The 21,901-nt window shown below is 28.6% G+C and overlaps 4 protein-coding genes across 5 annotated transcripts; 2 read left to right on the top strand and 2 right to left on the bottom strand.

Moving 5' to 3' along the window:
• Positions 1–317: 317 nt before the first annotated feature.
• Positions 318–1,677, bottom strand: LOC101262941 (protein LURP-one-related 4-like). Its single transcript, XM_004245573.5, has 3 exons — positions 1,252–1,677; positions 831–1,052; positions 318–714 (listed from the first exon to the last, which is right to left on the bottom strand). Exons 1-3 carry the CDS (start codon positions 1,501–1,503, stop codon positions 580–582), a joined length of 609 nt encoding a protein of 202 aa, XP_004245621.1. The 5' UTR covers positions 1,504–1,677; the 3' UTR covers positions 318–579.
• A 5,843-nt stretch (positions 1,678–7,520) lies between these two features.
• On the bottom strand, positions 7,521–9,669 carry LOC101263237 (protein neprosin-like). Its single transcript, XM_010327115.4, has 8 exons — positions 9,438–9,669; positions 9,258–9,350; positions 8,984–9,169; positions 8,757–8,810; positions 8,520–8,675; positions 8,315–8,368; positions 8,093–8,236; positions 7,521–7,976 (listed from the first exon to the last, which is right to left on the bottom strand). Exons 1-8 carry the CDS (start codon positions 9,594–9,596, stop codon positions 7,611–7,613), a joined length of 1,212 nt encoding a protein of 403 aa, XP_010325417.1. The 5' UTR covers positions 9,597–9,669; the 3' UTR covers positions 7,521–7,610.
• Positions 9,670–11,085: 1,416 nt separating this feature from the next.
• Positions 11,086–13,157, top strand: LOC101263235 (LIM domain-containing protein WLIM2b-like). The gene is made up of 5 exons (XM_004245574.4): positions 11,086–11,370; positions 11,554–11,656; positions 11,752–11,771; positions 12,024–12,113; positions 12,776–13,157. The coding sequence occupies exons 1-5, from the start codon at positions 11,236–11,238 to the stop codon at positions 13,010–13,012; spliced, it is 585 nt and encodes a 194-aa protein (XP_004245622.1). The 5' UTR covers positions 11,086–11,235; the 3' UTR covers positions 13,013–13,157.
• A 1,608-nt stretch (positions 13,158–14,765) lies between these two features.
• Positions 14,766–19,999, top strand: LOC101263739 (tetraspanin-10). 2 transcript variants are annotated; one of them, XM_004245576.5, is made up of 11 exons: positions 14,766–15,081; positions 15,843–15,955; positions 16,087–16,141; positions 16,243–16,298; positions 18,011–18,058; positions 18,315–18,363; positions 18,719–18,802; positions 18,881–18,948; positions 19,163–19,288; positions 19,370–19,445; positions 19,750–19,999. In XM_004245576.5, the coding sequence occupies exons 1-11, from the start codon at positions 15,028–15,030 to the stop codon at positions 19,813–19,815; spliced, it is 795 nt and encodes a 264-aa protein (XP_004245624.1). In that variant the 5' UTR covers positions 14,766–15,027; the 3' UTR covers positions 19,816–19,999. The 2 variants fall into 2 exon arrangements, with proteins under 2 accessions (XP_004245624.1, XP_010325418.1); XM_010327116.4 differs by lacking the exon at positions 14,766–15,081 and adding an exon at positions 15,162–15,236.
• The last annotated feature ends 1,902 nt before the right edge of the window (positions 20,000–21,901 follow it).

Raw genomic sequence — 21,901 nt, 5'->3', positions numbered from 1 at the left:
CAAATCATAATAAGGTTATAGTTAGTGACAATTCATACGATATTGTATAATTAGTGGAACATTATTCATCTAAACCAATCGTTGATTTTATCTTTCTGTTCATTTTTATTAGCTTCACTCATACTCTAGTGATATATAACACGATATCGATAAAAAAATTAGATTATTAAATTTCAGTTTAGATCTTGTTATACTCCTGCAAGTAGAATTAATTTTTTTTTAAAAAAAACATCAAGAAATTCATGAAGCAAAATTTTTTACATAATTCAAAAAATCTATAAAACTCAATAATATTTCAAAGTAACAACAAATGCAAATAATTTTAAATAGGAGGTAAGATTAATCCCTTTTGAATTACTCTTTCACAAAATTTCGATATTTCTACAACAAGAAACGAAAATAAAATCAAACTAAAGTATTTACTTTCTTCTTTTTTTTTTTGTCCTAAAAATTTACAAATAAAAATAAAAATAAAAATGCACACAACACATTCTAAAGTTAGAATGGTGGTTCCAATTGAAGAGCCCCATGTATTGTATCTGAATTTTTCTTGAATTCTTCATATAATTAACTTCTTGATCATAATTTGCGACTAATTAAGCCACAAATTGTCACTAATGCCATAATTAACGATTGATCAACTTGGGGTTCCACTTCTAGAGTTAACACATCATCTCCATATGCAAATCCTCTCGACGATTGCTTTTGTTTTAACTGCGACAAAAAAAAAATCAATATCAGAATCTTTATACTATCAGTATATATAACTTGGATTAAATTTTTTTTTTAAAAAAAACTTTATATGAATTTATAATTTTTAAAGGACCTACCTCAGCAACAATTTCTCCAGTACTATTTGTAACTTTAAATGATGATTTCTTGTCCAATTTTTGAATCTTATAACAACTTTCAATTGATTTTTCATATCCCAAATTCACATTACATATAACATTTCCTCTTGAAAATGTGCAATTCTTTTTTACTTGAAACCATGGCCTTCCTTTAAATCCACCACATAAATATCCATTCCATCTACCAAAAACTCTCAATTTCTGCAATTAACATAAAAACAAAAAAAATAATTAATTTCAACTTCCATAACATAAAATATACTCATTCTGTCTCAATTTATGTATTAATACTGTTCGAATTTCGAGAGTTAAACAGATCCTATGTTTGAATTCATAGTCAAAGTTTCTGGAAATTCAAACTGTGTCACATAAATTATAACGGAATAAAATAATTTATTACCTCTTTTTTGATGGAAAAGAGAACTTGTCCATTAAGATCCATAAGAAAAACTTCATTGCTACATCTTTCTTGATAATTATCAACTCTAAAACAAAGTTCACCTTTGGAATTAAAAACAGTACATCCATTTCCATGAAAAACTAGTGATTTCATCCATATTGTAAATATTTCTTTATTAGATGTAACATAAGGAGATGAACAAGAAGAAGAAGAAGAAGGGGAAGATATATTTTCTGGATGAATTTTACCCATAATTAAAGTAAAATTAAATTTATAAAAAAAAAAATTGTAATTTTGAAGAAATGAAATCGCTTGAGAGAAGATTTTGGAATTTGATTTTTGGTGTGATGAGTAATAGAGAAGTTGAAAGGGTATAAATAGAAGTTAAAGAAACAACCACTGAAAAAAATAGTTAAAGAAATAATCAAGAAAGTAGAAACATTTGACTTTATAAAAACGTGTAATGTTGACGAAGTATTTTTTTTTTATTATCATCACCATTTAATATTTTGATATTTACTAATTCGATTATTTTAAATTCGTGTAACGCAAAATTTATTACAGAGAAAATTATTTTTTATTAGAAGTTTTTTTATTATATATAGGCTTGAATTCGAGACTTCTAATAAAAAATAGAGAAATTTAATTCATTATACAGTGATAAAACTACGTATATAAGAGATTGAGTTGATCGATTGATATTTTTCACTGAAAAATCACATTATATATATAAAAATATGATTATTTTATACATTTATCTTTTCATATTTTTGATATTTCTCGATAAAACTCTTTTGATATTAAATGATAGGCATTGATATATAGAAAAATAATAATAATAATGGTTATACTTAAGTTTTTTATTTTACACATTCCATATTATTGTAAGAAAACAAGTCAATTTAATAAAAAATTACTTATTTGAGATAATTTCAAAATAATATTGTGTCAAAGTCAGTTTAAATAAAAAAAATATTTATTCAAAGATAATTTCAAAATATTATATCAAAACTTATACATAAGAAGACATAGACAAAGAGGTTTTGTCTTTATTTATTCACATCCAGTCTGTCTTTGGGCAAATAAATAAAGTAGAATATGACTCTTCATAGAGTTTATTTTTATTCTTATAATATGTGTGTCTTTGTATACCCTATATATAATATGCTTTTTTTTTGCCATGTGAGGTGGCCTTATGGAGAACCACTAAACCACAAATCATCACAACATAGATTCATATTTCTCCTTTATATCCTCCTTCACCTAGGAACTAAAATATATTCTTTTTATAGTTTTGTGTCAAAAGATTTTTTTTTTAAAAAAGTTCCAAAATGTGGTCTATAATAACTCACTAGGCAATATATCAAAATCTTGGAGGTTCACCGTGGAAAAATATAGTGGGTCGAAACTTATCCATTTTAATCAGATATTTAGAGTTTGATTTTTTAAAATGAGAAAATTTATATTAGAAAGTGTTTTCTTTTTTTAAAAAAAAAAAACTTTTATGCAACGTGAATATAAATTAATGTTGTAGTGAACCCTTAAGTTGTAGACAAATGTGTGAAAGTATCAAACTGATTGACAATATGAGTTTGCTATCTTTTTATACGATTTGAAATTATTAAGTTTTTAAGTTAAATTAAATTTACGATTTATTTTCTTGATATATTAAAAGAGTGAATATGTTATCCACGCTTCAAATGTACATGTTTTCTTCTATGATTTTTGCCCAAATTTTGAATTACACAACATTGGGCTCCAAGATATATTCTTTCACGTTTCAAATGTCCATTTAATTTCTTAATTATAACATGATATTTTCATATTAGTCAGAATTTTAGTGATTTTAATAATCATTATGACTTTTTTAGATTATTAATATTTGTAATTCATAAGTCAACTCCTATTTTCTTAGTGACATATTAATCCCAAATCAGTGGGGTTCCACTTACGTTTGTGTAACAACCACTAAATACTTCTTCAAAAAAAAAAGAAAAAAAAAAGAAAGTGGAAGTGTAATAACTGTTCAATGTCAAAAGAGACACAATTAAATTAGAGATTTTAATATATGCACTTAAGGGTAAATGAAATTAAAATAAAATGGTGTCAAAAGAAAGGATTATCATTGATTAATTTAATAAATAGTTGTTGTTAATTGTTTGTGTGCATCGTTTTGCGTGCTTATCCCTTAGATGAGGGAAAATTAGGTATTTGACACTGACTAACTGTTTATTTTATATTTTATATAAATTTGAGATGGTAAAAAATGTAATTTTAATATAAATACAAAATTCAAGAAATTATAATTCTACAAATATACCCACCCTTAGATATCAATAAATTTTATAACAGAATGGTAATATTCAAATATGTTCCTTTTGATGATAGATTTCTTTTTATTTTTTAATAATTTAAACTCGAGATTTCTAGGCCGTAATAGTTACGATCAAAAACGAGTAAACTCACACATAAAAAAAGTTGTTGATGATGATTGTCCACTGGGAATTTTGCATCATGAAAAATTTAAAGTTAAGAGCTGGTAAAAATGACAACCATATTCTTCTTTTAGTGGAATTATAATAAAGACAGGCACCACCAGTAACATATTCTCGACTTATATATAGGATGTGACATTTGATAATATTCTTTTAGTAAATTTTAAGTTTAGCAAATATTAAAATTATATGTATATGTTATAATTATAATTTGTATAATTACATGAAGTGTCAGATCTTTATAAATTATTGGTAAGTCTTTCGTTTGTATAAAAGCGCAACGATTATATATATATAGGTTAGACAATTGTACATACGTAATTACTATGTACATATACCAATGATTGTGTTTGTATATATGTATAAAAATGAATTTGTATATAATTGAATCGAAATAAAATATTTATATATCACATCTCTGGATTTATACAACACAATTATACAAATTGTAATTTGTATAATTTGTGTTTGTATAAGAGAAAGACAAAAGAGAACTGGTAGAAGAAGATCTGTATTTGTATAATTATAAATTTATAGGATAAAAATACATGTATTTGTATGTGTATATACAATTTTAGTTCGCTTTACACAAACGCAAACGCAATATATAGGCGTGGAAGAGCGGCGAGTGAAATTCTTTGGAGAGAGAGGCAAATGACAAGAGTTTGATATGAATTACAATTAAATGAAAAGTATAATTATAACATTAAATTTGAACTAATAATTTGCTATTTTATATAATTTTTCCTAATTTTAAAGTTAATGAGTTGTAAAAGAAAAAGATATGTTTATCGTAAATAATTCAGAAAGAAAGTATGAAACAAATAAATTTCAACGAAGAGAATAATAAAAAATCGGGAAAAAAATATATTATCCTTTTAAGGGATTTTTCTAATATTGGACGGCAAACTCCACTATGTACCGACAAGCAAAGTTAATTTGATTAGAAATTATGATGAATTTGACCTTAATTTGATATTATTATTATTATTATTATTATATAACACTGAAACTAGACTAAGGTGAAAAGTGTCATGATATGTAATAATTTAGAAGCTTGAATCTGTCATAGTTCTCAAACATATATATTTTATTTGTTTCATAATTTACTTTTTTCTTTCACGATCAAATCGTTTTAGTTTGTACATAAAATTTATATATTTGTAAATTATATAAAATATCTTAAATCATAAGTGATAATTCAAAATATTTAAAAGATATATAAAAAAAAATTATGATAAAAATAAATTTATTTGAATCTAAAAAGCTAAAAGGTACCACATAAGAAATATGAACTTCTTGTTTACAAATATTTAGAAAAAAATTAACAAGGTTTTATATATTAATTTAAAAACTTTCTTGTTAGAGTTTACCATAAATATCTATGCGAATATCTTTTTATAATCACATAAATATTATGACATGACTAAAATTATATTTTTTTCTTATAATTATACAAAAGTTATAACATGTCCAATATTACGAGATAAAAAATATCTTCTCTATTTTAGACTACATTTAAATAAAATTTACATCTCATATATTAATTAAAACTATATATAGGGGAGTATTATTCTTAACACTGTTTTCTAAAAAAAAATTTGGGGAGAGTTTTGCGGAGGGGTGTATGAAAAATGTTTGAAAATGCAAATTGAAAGACATATTCATAAGGTGTGAATCTTAGAATTGGGACGTACGCTTTATTTTTCTTTTCTTTTTTATAGTTTTTGAACCTTTTTTTGCTTTTAATGATATAATGACATTTCTCAAATAGTGATTATAATACTTCTTTTTTTGTTATTGATTTATTAATATTTTTCTTAAATAAAAATTATATTATATTTTTCTATATATTAGAGGTTATTCATGAAAGATTACTTGAAAATAATTAAAAAATTTATTTTGCATATTTTCTTAAGAATAAAACTATAAAATTGAATATACATGAGATTATTTCCCGTAGATCTATAAGACTTCATTCTGTATTTTAAAAGTTTTATCTCGTTTCATACTGCATAAAACGTCTCATCTCACCTTTCATCATATAAATTATTATTTCTCTAGATTTCATTATCAAATAATTATATGAATTTCTCAATTATTCAATATATATTTTTAGTTAATGGTATAAAATATGTGATCATATTTAATTATCGTAACATGACAGAATAACAGTCGGATGATGGACGTGGCATGTTTTTGAACTAAAACTTATCACATGTTAACTTTTAAAAAAGTTGATCCAAATGCTTAAAATATGATTGGATAATATATATAGGACAATGAGTAAATTTATAATTTTTAGGATAATTTGTATATAAATAAAATAAATTATAAGTGCGGGTTGATGCATGCACACCAAAAAGTTTGAGTTTGACAGAGCCATTTATATTTTTATAATAAAATTATAATTCATCACTATGATTAGAACAAATTAAATATCCACTTAGGGTAATTTTTTAATTTTTTTTGGAAATAAATAATTAGTAGTGGTGCTAATATCTATTGAAGAAATTTAGGTTGTCTTTTTTACTTATTCTTGATAACGTATTAATGTGCATGCTGACATTGGTGAACTTAATTACGTAGGAAATCATTTTTTTAATGTTTACAATGGTTTAATGTTAATTTAGTCATAATGTCCTAGTAAGCAAGCATTTACTTTACAACCTGTTTATAATTACCTAATTGCTTAAACCATCAAGCATACCATTTTGAACACCACTAACTTCTTTCCTTTTTCGTTTTCGGTGTTCGATATTTATATTGTAGTCTGATTAAGTTAGAACTTTATATTTATACTTTTTGCATTCGATGTTTAACGATTATATTGAAGTTTGATTAATTAGTAAATTTAAATTTGCACATTATCAAATACACTCGATATTAGATAACCACATTGCAGTCTGATTAATTTGATTTCGTACATTACATCGTCCATTTCTTAAGGTGACGCTTTCATTTTCTCCCTATTTAAAAGGGACAATTTAATGAGGGAGTCAACCATCGATAAATCGTAAATTGAAATTGATCATACTCTGATATCATGTTAGAAATGAATCTTGAACCGAACTCAATAAAAAGAAAAAAAAAGTCCACAAAGTGAATATTGTTCATATAAGGGAGACCAAATCTCTTATTCCTACTCAATGTGGGACGGTCAACAAAAACATAGAGACTTTCGAATATTAGTGAAGAAATTTTAACCATCCTAACATAAGTCATATTTTTTAAAAAGCAAATGCCACTTATATTAGAAATTACCTTATTCGTTAGGCCACGTACAATACACCATAACTCACGTTGGTGTGTCGAACAACATAATTGATATTTGACTATTTTATTATCTATATATTCAAACATCAGCAGTTATTCAAATCTTTTTGGAACATCAAATTTTCAAAAGTAAATAAAAAGTAACTTAAAAAGTGTAGATAGACAAATTCAACTTGAAATATATACGAGAAAAATAATTTAGTTGCTGATGCTCAACTTAAAACAAGAAAAAATGAGCTCATTGGTAATCATGAACCTAAAATAATATCAACAAGGAATACGTTTGAAGTAATTTATCGTATGTGATTTGGATAATTATTCCTTTATTAATTGTTAATTAGGATGATGTGTTTTTGTTCCTAGTATATTAAAATAATCAAATTTATTTCACAGTTTTATATAAAATTTTAAAAAAAGAAGACATCATCTTAATTCTTAGCTACATCGTCTTTTCATGAACAAATTTGATGATCTAGTAATATTTATATAAAGAAATAATTTAAAGTAAATAACAATTTTTTGGATATAAATTATCAAATGTTGTAAATATTGTCATTACAATATATATAAACAAGGATATTTTAATAGTTAGGTTGTCTCACCAGGTCCACCATATAAAGCGACGTGCTCAAATTTTCCTTTCGTTGGTGGAATATCGTAAACCCTATAAAAATCGGGATTATCAGTGTGCGGGATCGTATTTATCATTATCGTCTCACCTCTATAGTTTAATGCAATAATTTTATTGCATGAACCATCGTACCCTTGCTTTTTAGTGGGGAAAAAACTTGAACCCATTGGTGGTTCAGGTATGTTTTGTGGGCTATATGCTACTCCTCCCCATTCTATGTGTGTAGCAAAGCTAGCTAACTGAGTGAAGATGTTTTGAGGCCAAAATCCAATTTCTCTATGCGTTTCTTCAACCAAAACCCACCAATTTCCGTTGGCTAGATCCTTTTATTTCGAAAAAAAAAAAGATATATATATATATATATATTAGTATCTCATTTTATATTCATTTTTTTTTTTAAAAAAAAAACAGTTCTTCAAAAGACAAACATAACATATACCCGATCGAGGTACATTGAATATTCCCACAAGTTATGAATATCACCACGTTGTGAAACATTACTAAATGGCGCTCCAATGCCTATCTCAGTGTCTACCAGTACAAATCCAGGACATAGTGTATCAAAGCAACCTATATTACCAGCCTATATATAGACAGTATTAAAAAATTTTATGAACGCGAAATAAGAGTTAACAAAATATTCATAAAAATATCAACTAACCTGAAAATGTATGAACATTCTAGTTAGGGTGTCGCCATATAATGTTGGATCCACCTACGTACACAAAGAAATAGAACTATCATCATGATAAATTGAATGGTTATACACTTTCTAATCTTGCATTATATTCGAGAGGTGTCATATTCAACCCTCTAAATACGAGATAATTTATTTATAACAAAATAAGCTATAGACAAAAGCTTACTCTCCAACCGATTTGTATAATGTCCGATGATTTTTGAACTTTCAATCGACATCCACTGTGTTGTGGAGCTTTAACAGAAGGATTCCATAAAGTAGATGTCATTCCAGCTCCCCCAAACTTGTAATCCAAATCATCACGAGTTGAAACTATTGCAACCTTCAATATTTTTATAAATTCTTTTTATTAAGAAAAAAAAAGACATCAAAAAAAAATTTAGAAAATTAAAAGTTCATATACCCTATATCCTTGTGTAGATAATAATCTTCTTTTCAATCCACTGTGATTCCTGGTCTTTGGAAAAGTAATAAATAAAAACAAATGAGATTTGATTTTAATGGTGAAAACTAAACATCCTATACGTTTATTTATATTAATATAAATTATATATATAATTTAAGATCCTATTGATGGAAATGAATTATTAATGATACATCAATAATTAAATTGATTTGACATTATCTTACCTGAGAAAATTGGGTATGAACTTCTGGTGGTGGCATATGTTTTTGTCTGATAAGATCATCTTTTGTAATTCTTTTAATCGGAACTGATCCAAAAGGACAACCACCATCATTTAGCCATATCGTCGATGACTCTTTAGACTTTGAAGTACCTGAAGATTGCTGTATTCTAGATAACGTAGGCTTCATCTATTCACTCAAAATTAAAATTCTAAATCAATACATATATAAATCCTTGTTAAAGGTCGATAGTAAAATATAATTTGGAACGACATACATTTGGATGAAAATTGTGGTTCTTCAAAGATGGATGATCAAACGCAGGTTGCTTGTAAAAATCCACACAATCATATATATCTCCATATGTAGTCTGCGACTCAAAATTTAAATAAATAAGTCATTTAGGTTATAACAAATGCATATATATTGTTATTCAAATCCTAATATGAAAAAATACCGTAATTGTTTTGATTGCAGGCTTGTTCAAAAGTTTAAGTTGACTTTCTAACTCTTGATCCTCTAATTCGGATAAACTTATTTCTCCTTGAACCTCATTATAACTCAGAATAAAATATAACACTAAAATTTGTTGAATAATTCCTTGATTTATCTGCATTGCCTGAACTTTGAGAGAGCATATGTTAAATAGATTTAGAGAGGAGATTAAAAAAAAAATTGTTATGCAAGTTAAGTAATGTAATTTGTTTTAAAAGCAAGATTATCTTAATTTTGTTAAGAATTTATTATATTAAATGCAAGTTGACTGTTTGCTTTAAACTTTAATCTACAAAACAGCTGTATCATTTGACCACTGAGAATATTATCTCATTTTTAAAAAAAGGCAAACTCAATTTATCCTGATGTATTGTTTTTTCTTTTATTTCAATTTAAAAGGTTGATGTGTTTCTTACAAGCCATAACAATAATAATATTTCATTATATTTAATATAATTTTATAATAATTGATATATTTTGGTTTTGTGTTTTATGTTAGTATATATCAAGACATAACACCAAATTAAAAATTATTCACCTATATGAATATATCAACCATCAAAAAATTATATGAACAAGCGATTTCGATTTACGTATTATTTTCTATAATTATTCTTTAAAAGAAATTACATGATAGCGAGATTTTGCAAGTGTATAACATATATACAGTTATACATGTATCTGTATATCTAAAAAGTTATAATTGACATTACTCTCACATACCTCCGCGTGATTTACAATAAATATGGGATAATATTAAGCCACTAATTATTTTATTTTATTTTTTGCAAAAATGGACGCTAATAACACTATTTACTAAATGTTGTCACAATCAAAATATTAATACAAATAATCCATAATTCCACCAGTCTAAAGTTTGTCTTTCCACTTAAATTAACGGGCCTAAGATTTTGCCCTCCCAGCCCAAAAAGCTTGAAAAGCCCAGACAAAGTCTAGAAAAATAAAGCCCAATAGCTGTTGACATTAGGTAAATTGTGACTTCAGTGGACGATTATTTATATTAAGGGAAAATTGTATATAATAGCAAATTAATAACCTAAAATAAATGGAGTAGCTAGGGTTTGATTTAATTGTGCTCCATAGCAAACATTTGCAAAAAATTGTCAGGCGCCTCTCTTTCAAATATCTCGCTCGCCACTCTCCTCCAGTTTCTCGCTCGCTTCCTCACTTTTTATACAAACACGAGTGTATAAAAATTGTTTCTAATTGTATAAAGCAGAGAAAATTGTATAAATACATATATTTTTGTTCCCCTCTCTCCCCTCTGCCAGATCTCGCTCGCCACTCTCCCAAATCTCGCTCGCCACCCTCGCCTTTCTCACTTATACAAACAAGAACCGAAATGTATAAATTGCATTTCTGTTTGTATAAAACGTGAAAAAATTGTATGTACACATGCAAGTACATATATTTTCGTCCTATACATTTATAGTTATACAATAAAAGTACTCCCTGCCCAGTTTCTTAGCGACAAATGGTTAAAATTGTATGTGCCATCCTAAATTCTCGCAAATTTCTTGCTTCTCCATTCATTTTTTTTAAGCAAATGGTTAAAATTATTAGACAAAAATAGTAAATGATCTAAACTTTTCCTTTTTCTTTTCTATCTTTGTAACTTTTAGGGAATAGAGATTGAAATCCTGGCTATATAGATTTTTTTTAATATATATTTGATAGCTCAAAAGGATTTAAAAATCACAATTCTCATCTAGACTTTGAAATATTTTTTTTTTTTAAAAATGGCATTTACAGGGGCCCCACAAAAATGTAAAGTATGTGAAAAAACTGTTTATATTGCAGAAATGATCTCTACAAGCGGTGTTGCTTATCATAATACATGTTTTAGGTGTAACCATTGCAATGGAAGGCTTGCAGTAAGATCTTTTCATTTAATAATTATATCATCTTTTTATATATAAATTATAACAAAATATAATCATGAAATGTATAGGTTATCTATAGTTCTTAAAACAATTTATTTCATCAACATTAATTAATCTTTTTATAATACATTTTGATTAATCTTTTTTTTTTAAAAAAAAAATAAAAATTTGCAGTTGAGCACTTATTCAACTCTTGATGGAGTATTATATTGTAAACCTCATTTTGAACAAATCTACAAGGAAAAAGGAGGAGCTCCCTTGAAGCATTCTGCATCATGTAATTTTATTTTAATTAATACACTTTAAAATAATTAATCCTACAATTAATTTTAATTATCTGATTATTTATTTGTTTCCTTATTTCTTGAGCAGTGGGAAGGCAAAATGAACTGGTATGCATCATTTATTTTACATTCTCTAAAATTATTTTTACAATCAGAATTATGAGCTAAAATATTTGATAGACGTCCAAACGAAGTTAGTATTTTTTGTTTAAATTCATTAAATATGTATAAATATTGAATTATGAACCCAATAACTAAAACGAGCCATGAGTCAACGACGTATTTAGAATTATAAACTTTAAATTCTGACTTTGCCTGCGTTTATATTAATTTTCTGTATAATTTTATTGTTATTAACAGAACAGAAGCTCTAGTAAAGTTTCGGCTTTATTTTCTGGTACTCAAGACAAATGTGCAGCTTGTAAAAAGACTGTTTACCCCTTGGAGAAGGTTACTATTTTTACTTTTATTTTATTAATTTCTTTTTACAATTAATAAATATCAACAAATTTCTTCTTAAAATTAAGACTAATTCATGTCAACAATTTTTTTTTTTAGTTTTTCTCTAGTCTTATAAATGTACGGAAGTAATTTGTTGTTTTGGAAAAAAAGAAAAAACTAATTTCCACATTTTGTTCATGCTAATAAAATTAACAACATATCTCCAAGTTTTATTATCTCGGTTAATTCTGATTTTGATTTTTGTGATATATAAAACATAATATCTTTAATTTTTAATTTATTAAAATGTGTATCTTTAGTTCATTTACATATCGGGAATATTTCATATCTGAACTATTTTCAAAAACAATTTACCCTGCTCATCATCTGATTTTATATAGAAAGACTAATTTTATTCGGACATTGATATAGCGACAATATTTTTAGTGAAACTTAAGAAAAAGAGAGATTCCTGATCAACTTATTGATGTTATGATTTATCTTAATATCGAAGTAAATCAATCAAAAGTATATATTTCAGGTAATTAAAGGACTAAATTGTAATTTACCAATAATCTAGGAGCTAAGAGTGTATGAAACGGATGTATGAGATAACGTTCTCCGCTTACTTAAAATCTTGAATCTGCTTCTGAATAAATATTTTTTTTCAGGTGACGGTGGACGGTGAAATGTACCACAAGATATGTTTTAGATGTGTCCATGGAGGTTGTAAACTTACAACATCATCTTATGCTGCATTTGATGGAGGTCTCTATTGCAAACCTCATTTCTCTCAATTGTTCAAAGAAAAAGGTTCATATAATCATCTAAGCAAAAATGCTTCAATGAAGAAAAATGAAAGTTTAATCAACGTTGAACAAGAAGGTTCTAGTACAAACACAAGATGATAAGTCATCCTATGTTAATTTACGTATGAAATTTTATTTAACGTCAATACGTTTATATTCAGATAATTGTAAAGGGTTATGTTCACTCATATGGTAGAATGACTAAGTAAACATGATAAGAAAAAAAATATTGTTTGGTAGTTCACTTATTTAGAAATGCATGGTAGAAAATAAATATATTAGAGTAAGAAGTTTACTAATTTTTTCCTATAAAAACATAATATATTTTTATTTTCTTATCGATTTAATCAAACTTCGATACAAATAACTATCGAATATTTTTCAGTTTGAAAATTTAATAAAATGATGCAAATAGTATGACATAAATAAAATTAGGATCTACTTTATTTTTTATATTTAAAAAAGTGAATCTATTCTTATGCCTTTTTTCTGATGGCAACCCCACCAAAAAAGTGTTCAAATAATAATTGGTGTTTGTCTTAGCATTGTTGAGAACTGCCAAATCCAATATTTTTTTTGATAAAATTGTGAATTTTAATTGCAAGTATAAGTTCGTAACAATTGAAAATTATTATTAATATTGTTAGTGAATTTATCAAATTTAAATAAAAACAATTCTCTTCGTCTCAATTTATATGATATAATGTTACTGAATTCAGAAATTTAAAAAGAAAATATAATATGAGATATCTAAACAGCTCAAATACATCCATACCGATTTGAAAGGAATAAAAACAAAAAAAAGATAATAATCTAGACCAACTAACTTTATTAGGAATAGTTCATTTAGAATAAAATATCAATTACCTAATCAAATTTGTTTCTTTTTGCAAGAAAAAAAGTATGAATCAATTTACATCTTTTTCTTGTTTTTATTCCTTCAAATTCTTACTACTCACTACATAATAAATTATTATATTTTAGGCCATAGACTCATAGTATTAAATAAAATATTTTTGGTACGAATATAACGACCATTAATATTCTAGCTTTAGTTTACTTTGATTTCACAATTATAAATCATATTGTATGCTCCTTCAAACATAATCATGTCTGCTATAAATTTATAAATAAATAATGCAATCACTAACATATTACATACCTCCAATAATTTTACAAATATCTCAAAGTAACAATTAATAGTGAATATGAAAAATAAAATACTAAGTGAATATTAGATAAAATTACTAAAAAAGTAGAAAATGAGAAAAGAAAATTAGCTTCGTTATTTTTAATTTTCAAATCTTTTTTACTGAAAAGCGATGTTATGCTATAACGAATAATAAAAAATAAAAGGAAAAATATATAATATCAAGTGTCACAAAGAGTACACTGTACAACCAAATCAATAAATTTAAATTCATAGCTAAGCAAATATTTTAGTAAAAACTATATATTAAAATTCTCTGTTAGCAAAAATCCAAACTTGTGAGCTACTTCTTTTTTCTTCTTTAATTCAGTTATCCACCATATCGTGTCGTGTAGTATTTTGTAAACAAGAACCAAAAATAGAAATACTCTCCCTCCCTCGTAACTTCGGTTACACTTTTCAAATTTTGAAATTTAAATAAATTTAAATTTAACTATAAAATTTTTATATATTTTTTAGTTATTCTGAATTGTTAATTATATATTGTGACTTATAATATTTTTTACGTAGTTTATAAATATATAGTTTCATTTCAAATTTCTTTTTTGAAGATTTCACGTGCAAACTTAAATGATTTGACTCTTGAAAAACGACAAGTATCTAGACGGAGAGTGTAACCTTTTTCTTTCCCATTTTACCCTCATCTTCTTTACCTTAACCCCACAAAATTGCCCTCTCTTTTTTCAAAAAAATCATCCCTTTACCTTCACTTTTTTTCTTGTTTTCTTGCTTTCTTGCACTGTAAGTGCCACTTCTCTGCATAAAGTTTCCATCTTTTTTGTCTTTAAGAATTTCTGACACCCAATTGTTTCAGCTCTCTGGTCTCCTCTGTCTTTTTTTTTTCAATATATGTTTTGGGGTTCAAGAAAGAGTAACAAGCTCAAAAGGACAAGAAAAGGGGAGGATGAGTACATCAACTAGTATTTTTGTGATAAGATGGATCAATTTTCTTACAATGGTATGAACCCCTTTTCATATTTTCAGTTTCTTTTGAGCTCCAGCTGAGTTTTCCAGCTCTGCTGCCTTATGTGAACTTGGGTTGTTTAGTTTTTGCTTCATTGAGTAGAGAAGATGTATTTGTAAACTGGTTTGGGGTTTGTGTTTCTTGATGTGGTTGGCAACTTTACTTTGATGTTTGTTAGTTTAGTGTTTCAATTTATTCTGAAATGCTATTGCTTTTGGTTCAATGTGATTGGTAGTTGTTCGGTGAGCTTGATTTATTTGTTGTTTTAGGAGAAAAGAACCAATTTTTACCTCCTTTAGTTCTAGTTTTCAATCTGAGGTAGAATATTTTGCTATGTGTTTAGACTTTAGCATGGTGGATAATGTTTTCTAAGAAAATAAGTGAGTTTTTTACTTTTTTTGTGTGTTCGACAAGTAAGCAAAAGATATTGTCCTGAAATGAGAGGTGGGATTTGGATGTGAGATGCGGTGTGTTGGAGGGTGGGGAGAACACGATCAATGTGGAATATGACTAGAAAAACTTGTTTCTCGAAGTCATTTTCGTCATTTTTAAGAAGCTTGTTTTCCTAGAGAATGTGTTTTTCGAAATATTTGACCAATCTAACGTGGGAAAATTGGAAAACATTAGTGAACACATGCTCTATCTTTTTTGTTTTCAAATTGAGGTTTTTCTAGTTCTTAATTTAGAGCAGGAAGTTTATCTTTTTTGGTGGTGTTTAACTGTTTTTGTACTCCATTTGGATCTTGAAAATGCAGCTGTTAGCTGTGGGCGTCATAGGTTTTGGGATTTGGATGAGCACTCATCATGATGTCTGTCGAAAGTCTCTCACTCTGCCTGTTCTAGGTCTTGGAGGAGTTATATTCGTCGTGTAGGTTTCTAGAAAATGTTTTCCTTCACATAAAAACGCACTTGTTCATTTAGTTTTCCCTTTAACCCTTAAACCACTCAAGGTTTGTTTATGTATATTGTGATAATCATTCTTCTTTACATGATTTTCAGATCAATTGTTGGGTTTCTTGGAGCATGGAAGAACAACTCCATCTTGTTGTGGATTGTATCCTCACTTTATCAAATGTCACATGAAGTGCAATTTTTTTTCTTATTCTTGATTGACATAACATTTTTTGGTTGCTTCTCCTTTACGTTATATTTCAGTATCTGATCATGTTGTGCCTAATTTTGGTGGCAATATTGGTCTTCACCGTTTTAGCGTAAGTAATGCTTCTTGGAATTTTATTAAGAAATTGGTGCATTATGTCATTTTCTGCGCTAATTATCATGCACACAATCACTAAATGTGTAATTTTTTTTATGGAGGCGATTTCAGTACAAAGTTAAAAGGCATGACCAAATTCGTAACTGTAGTTGTGGTCCACCAAGATATTTTAGTCATTGCTATGTTTATGATCCATTAAAAGTAACTATAGTTTTTTTTTTTGCATCCTGCTTGTTTTATGCTTTACAATTTACAAGCCATAATGGTGTATTATTGAGAGTTCTTTAGGAGTCTATCAATAGCTAATTAGCTACAGCACTGTTCTTCATTGCCTCTGGCTTGGTCCCCTGACTGGAACATACTCTACTTCTTGGAGGCTGGTTTCACCGCCTTGGCTAAGTCACTTTTATTAGGGAAGAATAGAAATACAATATCATGAATATCCTTAACTAGTTGTTCTATAAGTTCCAGCATTGTGTGTCTTGTTCCTGATCCATATTCCTTCTGCGCAGTGGGCTTATATTTTGGATACAACTTCTAATGTACTAAAATGAGCTTTAGAAAGAGTCAAATGGTGTATAGATTTGTTCAAATTTGGTAAGCGCCCTAGCACCGCCAGGTTGAAGCCTATTTCCTTTTTCATTTTAGAGTAAAACACATAATGATTATTTTATAAAGGAGAATTCTTTCTTCAAGTATTTTTTTCTTTGGCCTGTTAACCAGCAATTGGTAGAGGCTTTAGCAGTTAAAGTAGCAACATTAGGTGTAACGTTCATAGGTCTACTTGAATTCTTTTATAACCAAGAGACTGGTTGTTTCTAGCTCCAAAACTTGTTGAGAATTCGCTCCTGTACCCTTCTCCTCTTTAATACCACATTTGGTTCGCAACAGGGTTAGAACTTATTGCTTGTGCTTACCACAAATCCCGCATCGTACTACCTTTGCTATTGAACCAAATCCCTGAGTGAGGACTCCTCTGATTCTACTGGAACATGATACAATTTCCAATGTTAGTGTGGCAAGCCACAATGGCTCAGCTGAGACTTCAGCAGGTGAAGTAGTAATGCTACATGCCGTCTAAAGTGCATAAGACTTTCTTAAGTCCTTCTGGACCATATAGGAAGTTCCAGTGTTACATCAGAACTTATTGATATCAACCCAAGTAATGGTACTGCTCCCCTCTTTAGTATTCGATGGGACTAATTTCGTGTATTGGTCAGTATGTGGATTAAGCCACTAATCTTGTGAGGAGACTGGTGAAGTAGTATCGGCAAAGGAAGAGAGACTTACATATGGTGTTCAGTGACCTTGAAAAGGCGTATGATAAAGCACCTACAGTTTCTTTCCAGCCATACTGCCCGCTTAATGCAAAAAGGAATGCACAACTAATCTTCTTCTGCTTTTCCTTCTTTTTTTTTTCACGCAGTGACAAAAACTACACTAGCAAGTGATAGTCTAAGCATGAACCAGTCCAGCTTGGTTTTCAGTTAACTTCATTACTAGTTCTATCTATAATCTGTCTTGAACGTGGAAATCTAAACTGGTTTTCCATATTCAATCCTTCATTAAACGGCAACTACTGCTGTGTCAGGGTTAACAGGCATAACTCACAAGGTGGCAATTACTGTGTCTATGTGCATGCTGATGTCAGCAATGGCTATTACCTACATATTACTGTGAAACTTATTTTGGTTTGCTTTATCACAGGTTCATTGTGACGAATAACAGCTCAGGTCACAGTGTTAATGGACAAAGGTACAATCACCTGTCATACTGTCTGTGATCACAATATCTCCTTCTCTTCATCCTTCAGTATCTTCCCCTTTATCCACTCTTTTTCTCGACCCACGTCTTGCTCAGTCTCACTTTGGTTCTCAATGTGTCTCAAAGACATGGATTGTGCTTGTATATCTCATCATGACCGTCACAAGTTTTTCCAGTTTTCCTTTTTCCTTTTACTTCTGTGATATTCTTAGAAGAGTGAGGTCACTAATGGTTTTTGTGTGGGCAGGTACAAGGAGTATCAACTTCATGACTACAGTTCGTGGTTTCTAAAACAAGTAAGCACCTCTTGTATGCAAATACCACCTTTGTTACAATTTATGTGACACACTTTCCTTTTTAGCCCGTCCCAAAAAGAGTGTCACATTTCTTTAATTTGAAACAATTTAACTTAAATTTCCATCTTACTCTTAATGAAATTATGTATAGCCACAGGACCACAAAAATTCAAGTCTTCCTTTCTTTCTTAAAATTATGTCAAGTCAATCGGTGCCACATAAATTGGGACGGAGGAAGTAATAAGTCGCAGGTTATAGGGCAAAGGCATCATGTCCTGATCGTTATAGGAGTTGTTTCAGATGCCTTAAGATGAAAATTTCATGCATTTATTAACCATTTGCTCATTTGTTTCAGCTCAATAACACCCATAACTGGAAGCATCTGAAAAGCTGTCTTGTCAAGGCTGATGACTGTAGTAACCTATCAAAACGATACAGGGTCATGTTCCGACTTGAACCTGTTCGTGATTTATATCTGTGAAATCAAATTATTAACGCTTCTGCTGTTTTGTTGCAGACTGCCAAGCAATACAAATTAGCAAAACTAACGCCTGTTGAAGCTGGTTGCTGCAGACCACCATCTGAGTAAGTTATCGTTATTATTACTTGTTTGTTATTCCTTTTCTTTCTTTTGCTAGATATTTTCGTTTCATGCTACTCCGAGTTGTGCAAGTCACATATATCTTTTGTATATGTTGTTTCACCAATTCCTCTATATCTCGCGTGTTTGATATTGAAATCCTTACTAGCATCATCCCATTCATTCCAAGGACTCAGAAATACTCTGCTCCTTTTGTAGATGTGGTTACCCTGCTGTTAACGCCTCATACTATGACTTGAGCTTTCATCCGACGAGTTCAAGCAAGGACTGCAAGCTTTACAAAAACTCGAAGAACATCAAGTGCTATAGCTGTGATTCCTGCAAGTAAGAGTCATCTTCTGGTCTTGTCATTCTTCGCTTAGGTTATGCAGCTCACGGCTCTTCTCCTACTCTATTATCTTACAGGGCTGGTGTTGCACAATACATGAAAACTGAATGGAGAGTGGTTGCTATCTTCAATGTGATTCTCTTTGTCGTTTTGGTAAGTTCACTCTTCTAATTAACATCTCAAAAAGTGAGCATAATGACTCTTGTTTCTTGTTTGAGAAGTACGGTTACATTTATGGGCTAAGATTTGAAGTTTATGTGTTCTGAACTTGCCACCAAATCCATAACTCTTCTGAATTACTGAATTCACAACTACATATTTAATGGATTTCCACAAATATAGGTTCTTAGTTAAAGTTACTGGATTCGTCTAAACTCATAGCTAGTAATCTTGCTCCACTTCTGTGATTTCTCCGATGACTTGAATTGGTTCATATGACTTCTTCTCACTTTATCAGTCGATGATCTACTTCGTTGGATGCTGTGCAAGACGCAATGCTGCTCGTGAACGCTCTAAAATTTGAATTCCGCCACTGCAGAATCCAGATGAGATGAGTTGGTGTTCTTCAGCTGATGATAACAGTTCATGTTTTTCAGCTATTTGTTGACAAACTTTGTAAAGCTTTATTTTAGTGAAAAAAAAAATGATTCATGTAATATAAAAGATTTTTTTATGTTTAAGACCATATAATTTTGAAGTGTTTAAAAGTATACAAGCCTGACTCTCTTTGTGTGGAAAGTAAACCAAGATAAAATATTACGATAATTGAAATACAAGCAATAACAGATAGTAACATAAAATAAATGGACAAGGCCTAAAATACCCTTAAAGTATTGAAAATGGTACAAAATTACCCTTCATCCACCTATTGGCTCCAAAATGCTCTTTCCATCCACCCGTTGGCTCCAAAATACCCTTGTCATCCACCTTTGGATTCAAAATTGACCATTTTCAATTGTTTTAAGATTAAATTCTTTAAATATTTTTTTTTATATACTGGGCGTTCAACTATTAATTATAATTTTAATTTATTAATATAATTTATAAACTAATCCACTACCCATTCATTACAAACTAAACCTCACTCAATTAATAATTCAATTATAATATCAAAATTGTCATAAACACTACTAAAACACGATGAAATTATAGATTACTGAAACTGACATTCAAAATTATTCGAGTCCGAATCGAAGCCCCAATGAAATTTAGGTTGAGCCGCTTATTTAGGAGGACACTTTCTTTCAAAATTGAATTAGAAAATTATGATTAAAGGTAAAGAAATAATACATCCCGATTTAATTAATGCCTCTTATTTTAAATATAATTTTATAAATATTTATGATTTATTTTAAAACCTTTAATATATTATTTTGAAAAAAAGTTACCTATGAGGTAACATCACATAATTAAGACGTAAGAATAATTAAGATGAACATAGTCAGACTTCTAAGTTTATCGGTGATTTTTATGTAGCCACTTGAATGTATGATAATTTTCTTTTATATTTTTTAAAAACACTCAATTGGTAGTCGCTTGCATTAATAATTTGACGGGTTCATTAATTTAGAGGGATTTAATTAGTAATGGGTGTGTAGTGGATTGATTTATAAATTACACTAATAAGTTAAATTATAACAAATAGTTGAGCGCCACGTATTTTAAAAAATATTTAAATATAAAACCGTTAAATAAGTGGTCAACTTTGAACCAAAAGGTGGATGACAAGGGTATTTTGGACCTAATAGGTGGGTGGGAAGGGCATTTTGGAGCCAATAGGTGGATGAAGGGTAATTTTGTATCATTTTCAATACTTTAAGGGTATTTTAGGCCCTTTTCCGTAAAATAAAATGACAAGAAAATTAAATAAGTAATAGTACGACTACTAGTATGGACAAATAGAAAGACAACACGCTACTTTCTACTAACTTTCTATTATAATTCGTGTTCTCCACAAACTTCGTTTCTAAGGTCCTGTTCTCAGTAAGCTGGTATTGCATCAAGTTTTGTCTAAGTACGTATCTCAATACTCTTTTGACCTCCTTCTTCTCTTGAAACCAACTATAATAAACCCTTCTCACCTCCGCGATGGAGCATATGTGTATAATTTTTTTTTACATATCTGAATAATCTCAATCTCGCTTTTCATCTTGTCCTGTAATAATATTAATTTCACTGTCCAGTATATTTTCATTCCTAATCTTATTTCTGATAGTATGTCCACACAATTATCCAAACGTCCTCACTTCTATGATCGCTATCGAAGAAAATGATCCTTATAAGAAAATTATCTCTCAAACTTCAATTTTTTATTTCTACATGTTCAAACAATATTCAATCATTTTAACCTCGACAAATACGTAACTCTACCACAATCCACATTGTTTATTAAAAAAAAACATACTTTATTCTTTAACACATATTTATAAATTCAAAATTTTATCTTAATAATATTGATATTATTGTAAAAAATTATGTATTACATGAAGCGGAGAATACTAGTATCATGTAAAATTGTATTACTCCGTAATATATTTTTTTAACTCCCTAATTGGAAATTATTTTCATGAATTCTTAGGCTTGTTTAGTTGGGTTCACGCAAGTGGAGA

The sequence above is a fragment of the Solanum lycopersicum genome, chromosome 8, assembly GCF_036512215.1.
Source record: "Solanum lycopersicum chromosome 8, SLM_r2.1".
Taxonomy (NCBI): Eukaryota; Viridiplantae; Streptophyta; class Magnoliopsida; order Solanales; family Solanaceae; genus Solanum; species Solanum lycopersicum.
This window is presented reverse-complemented; position numbering and strand designations above follow the sequence as displayed.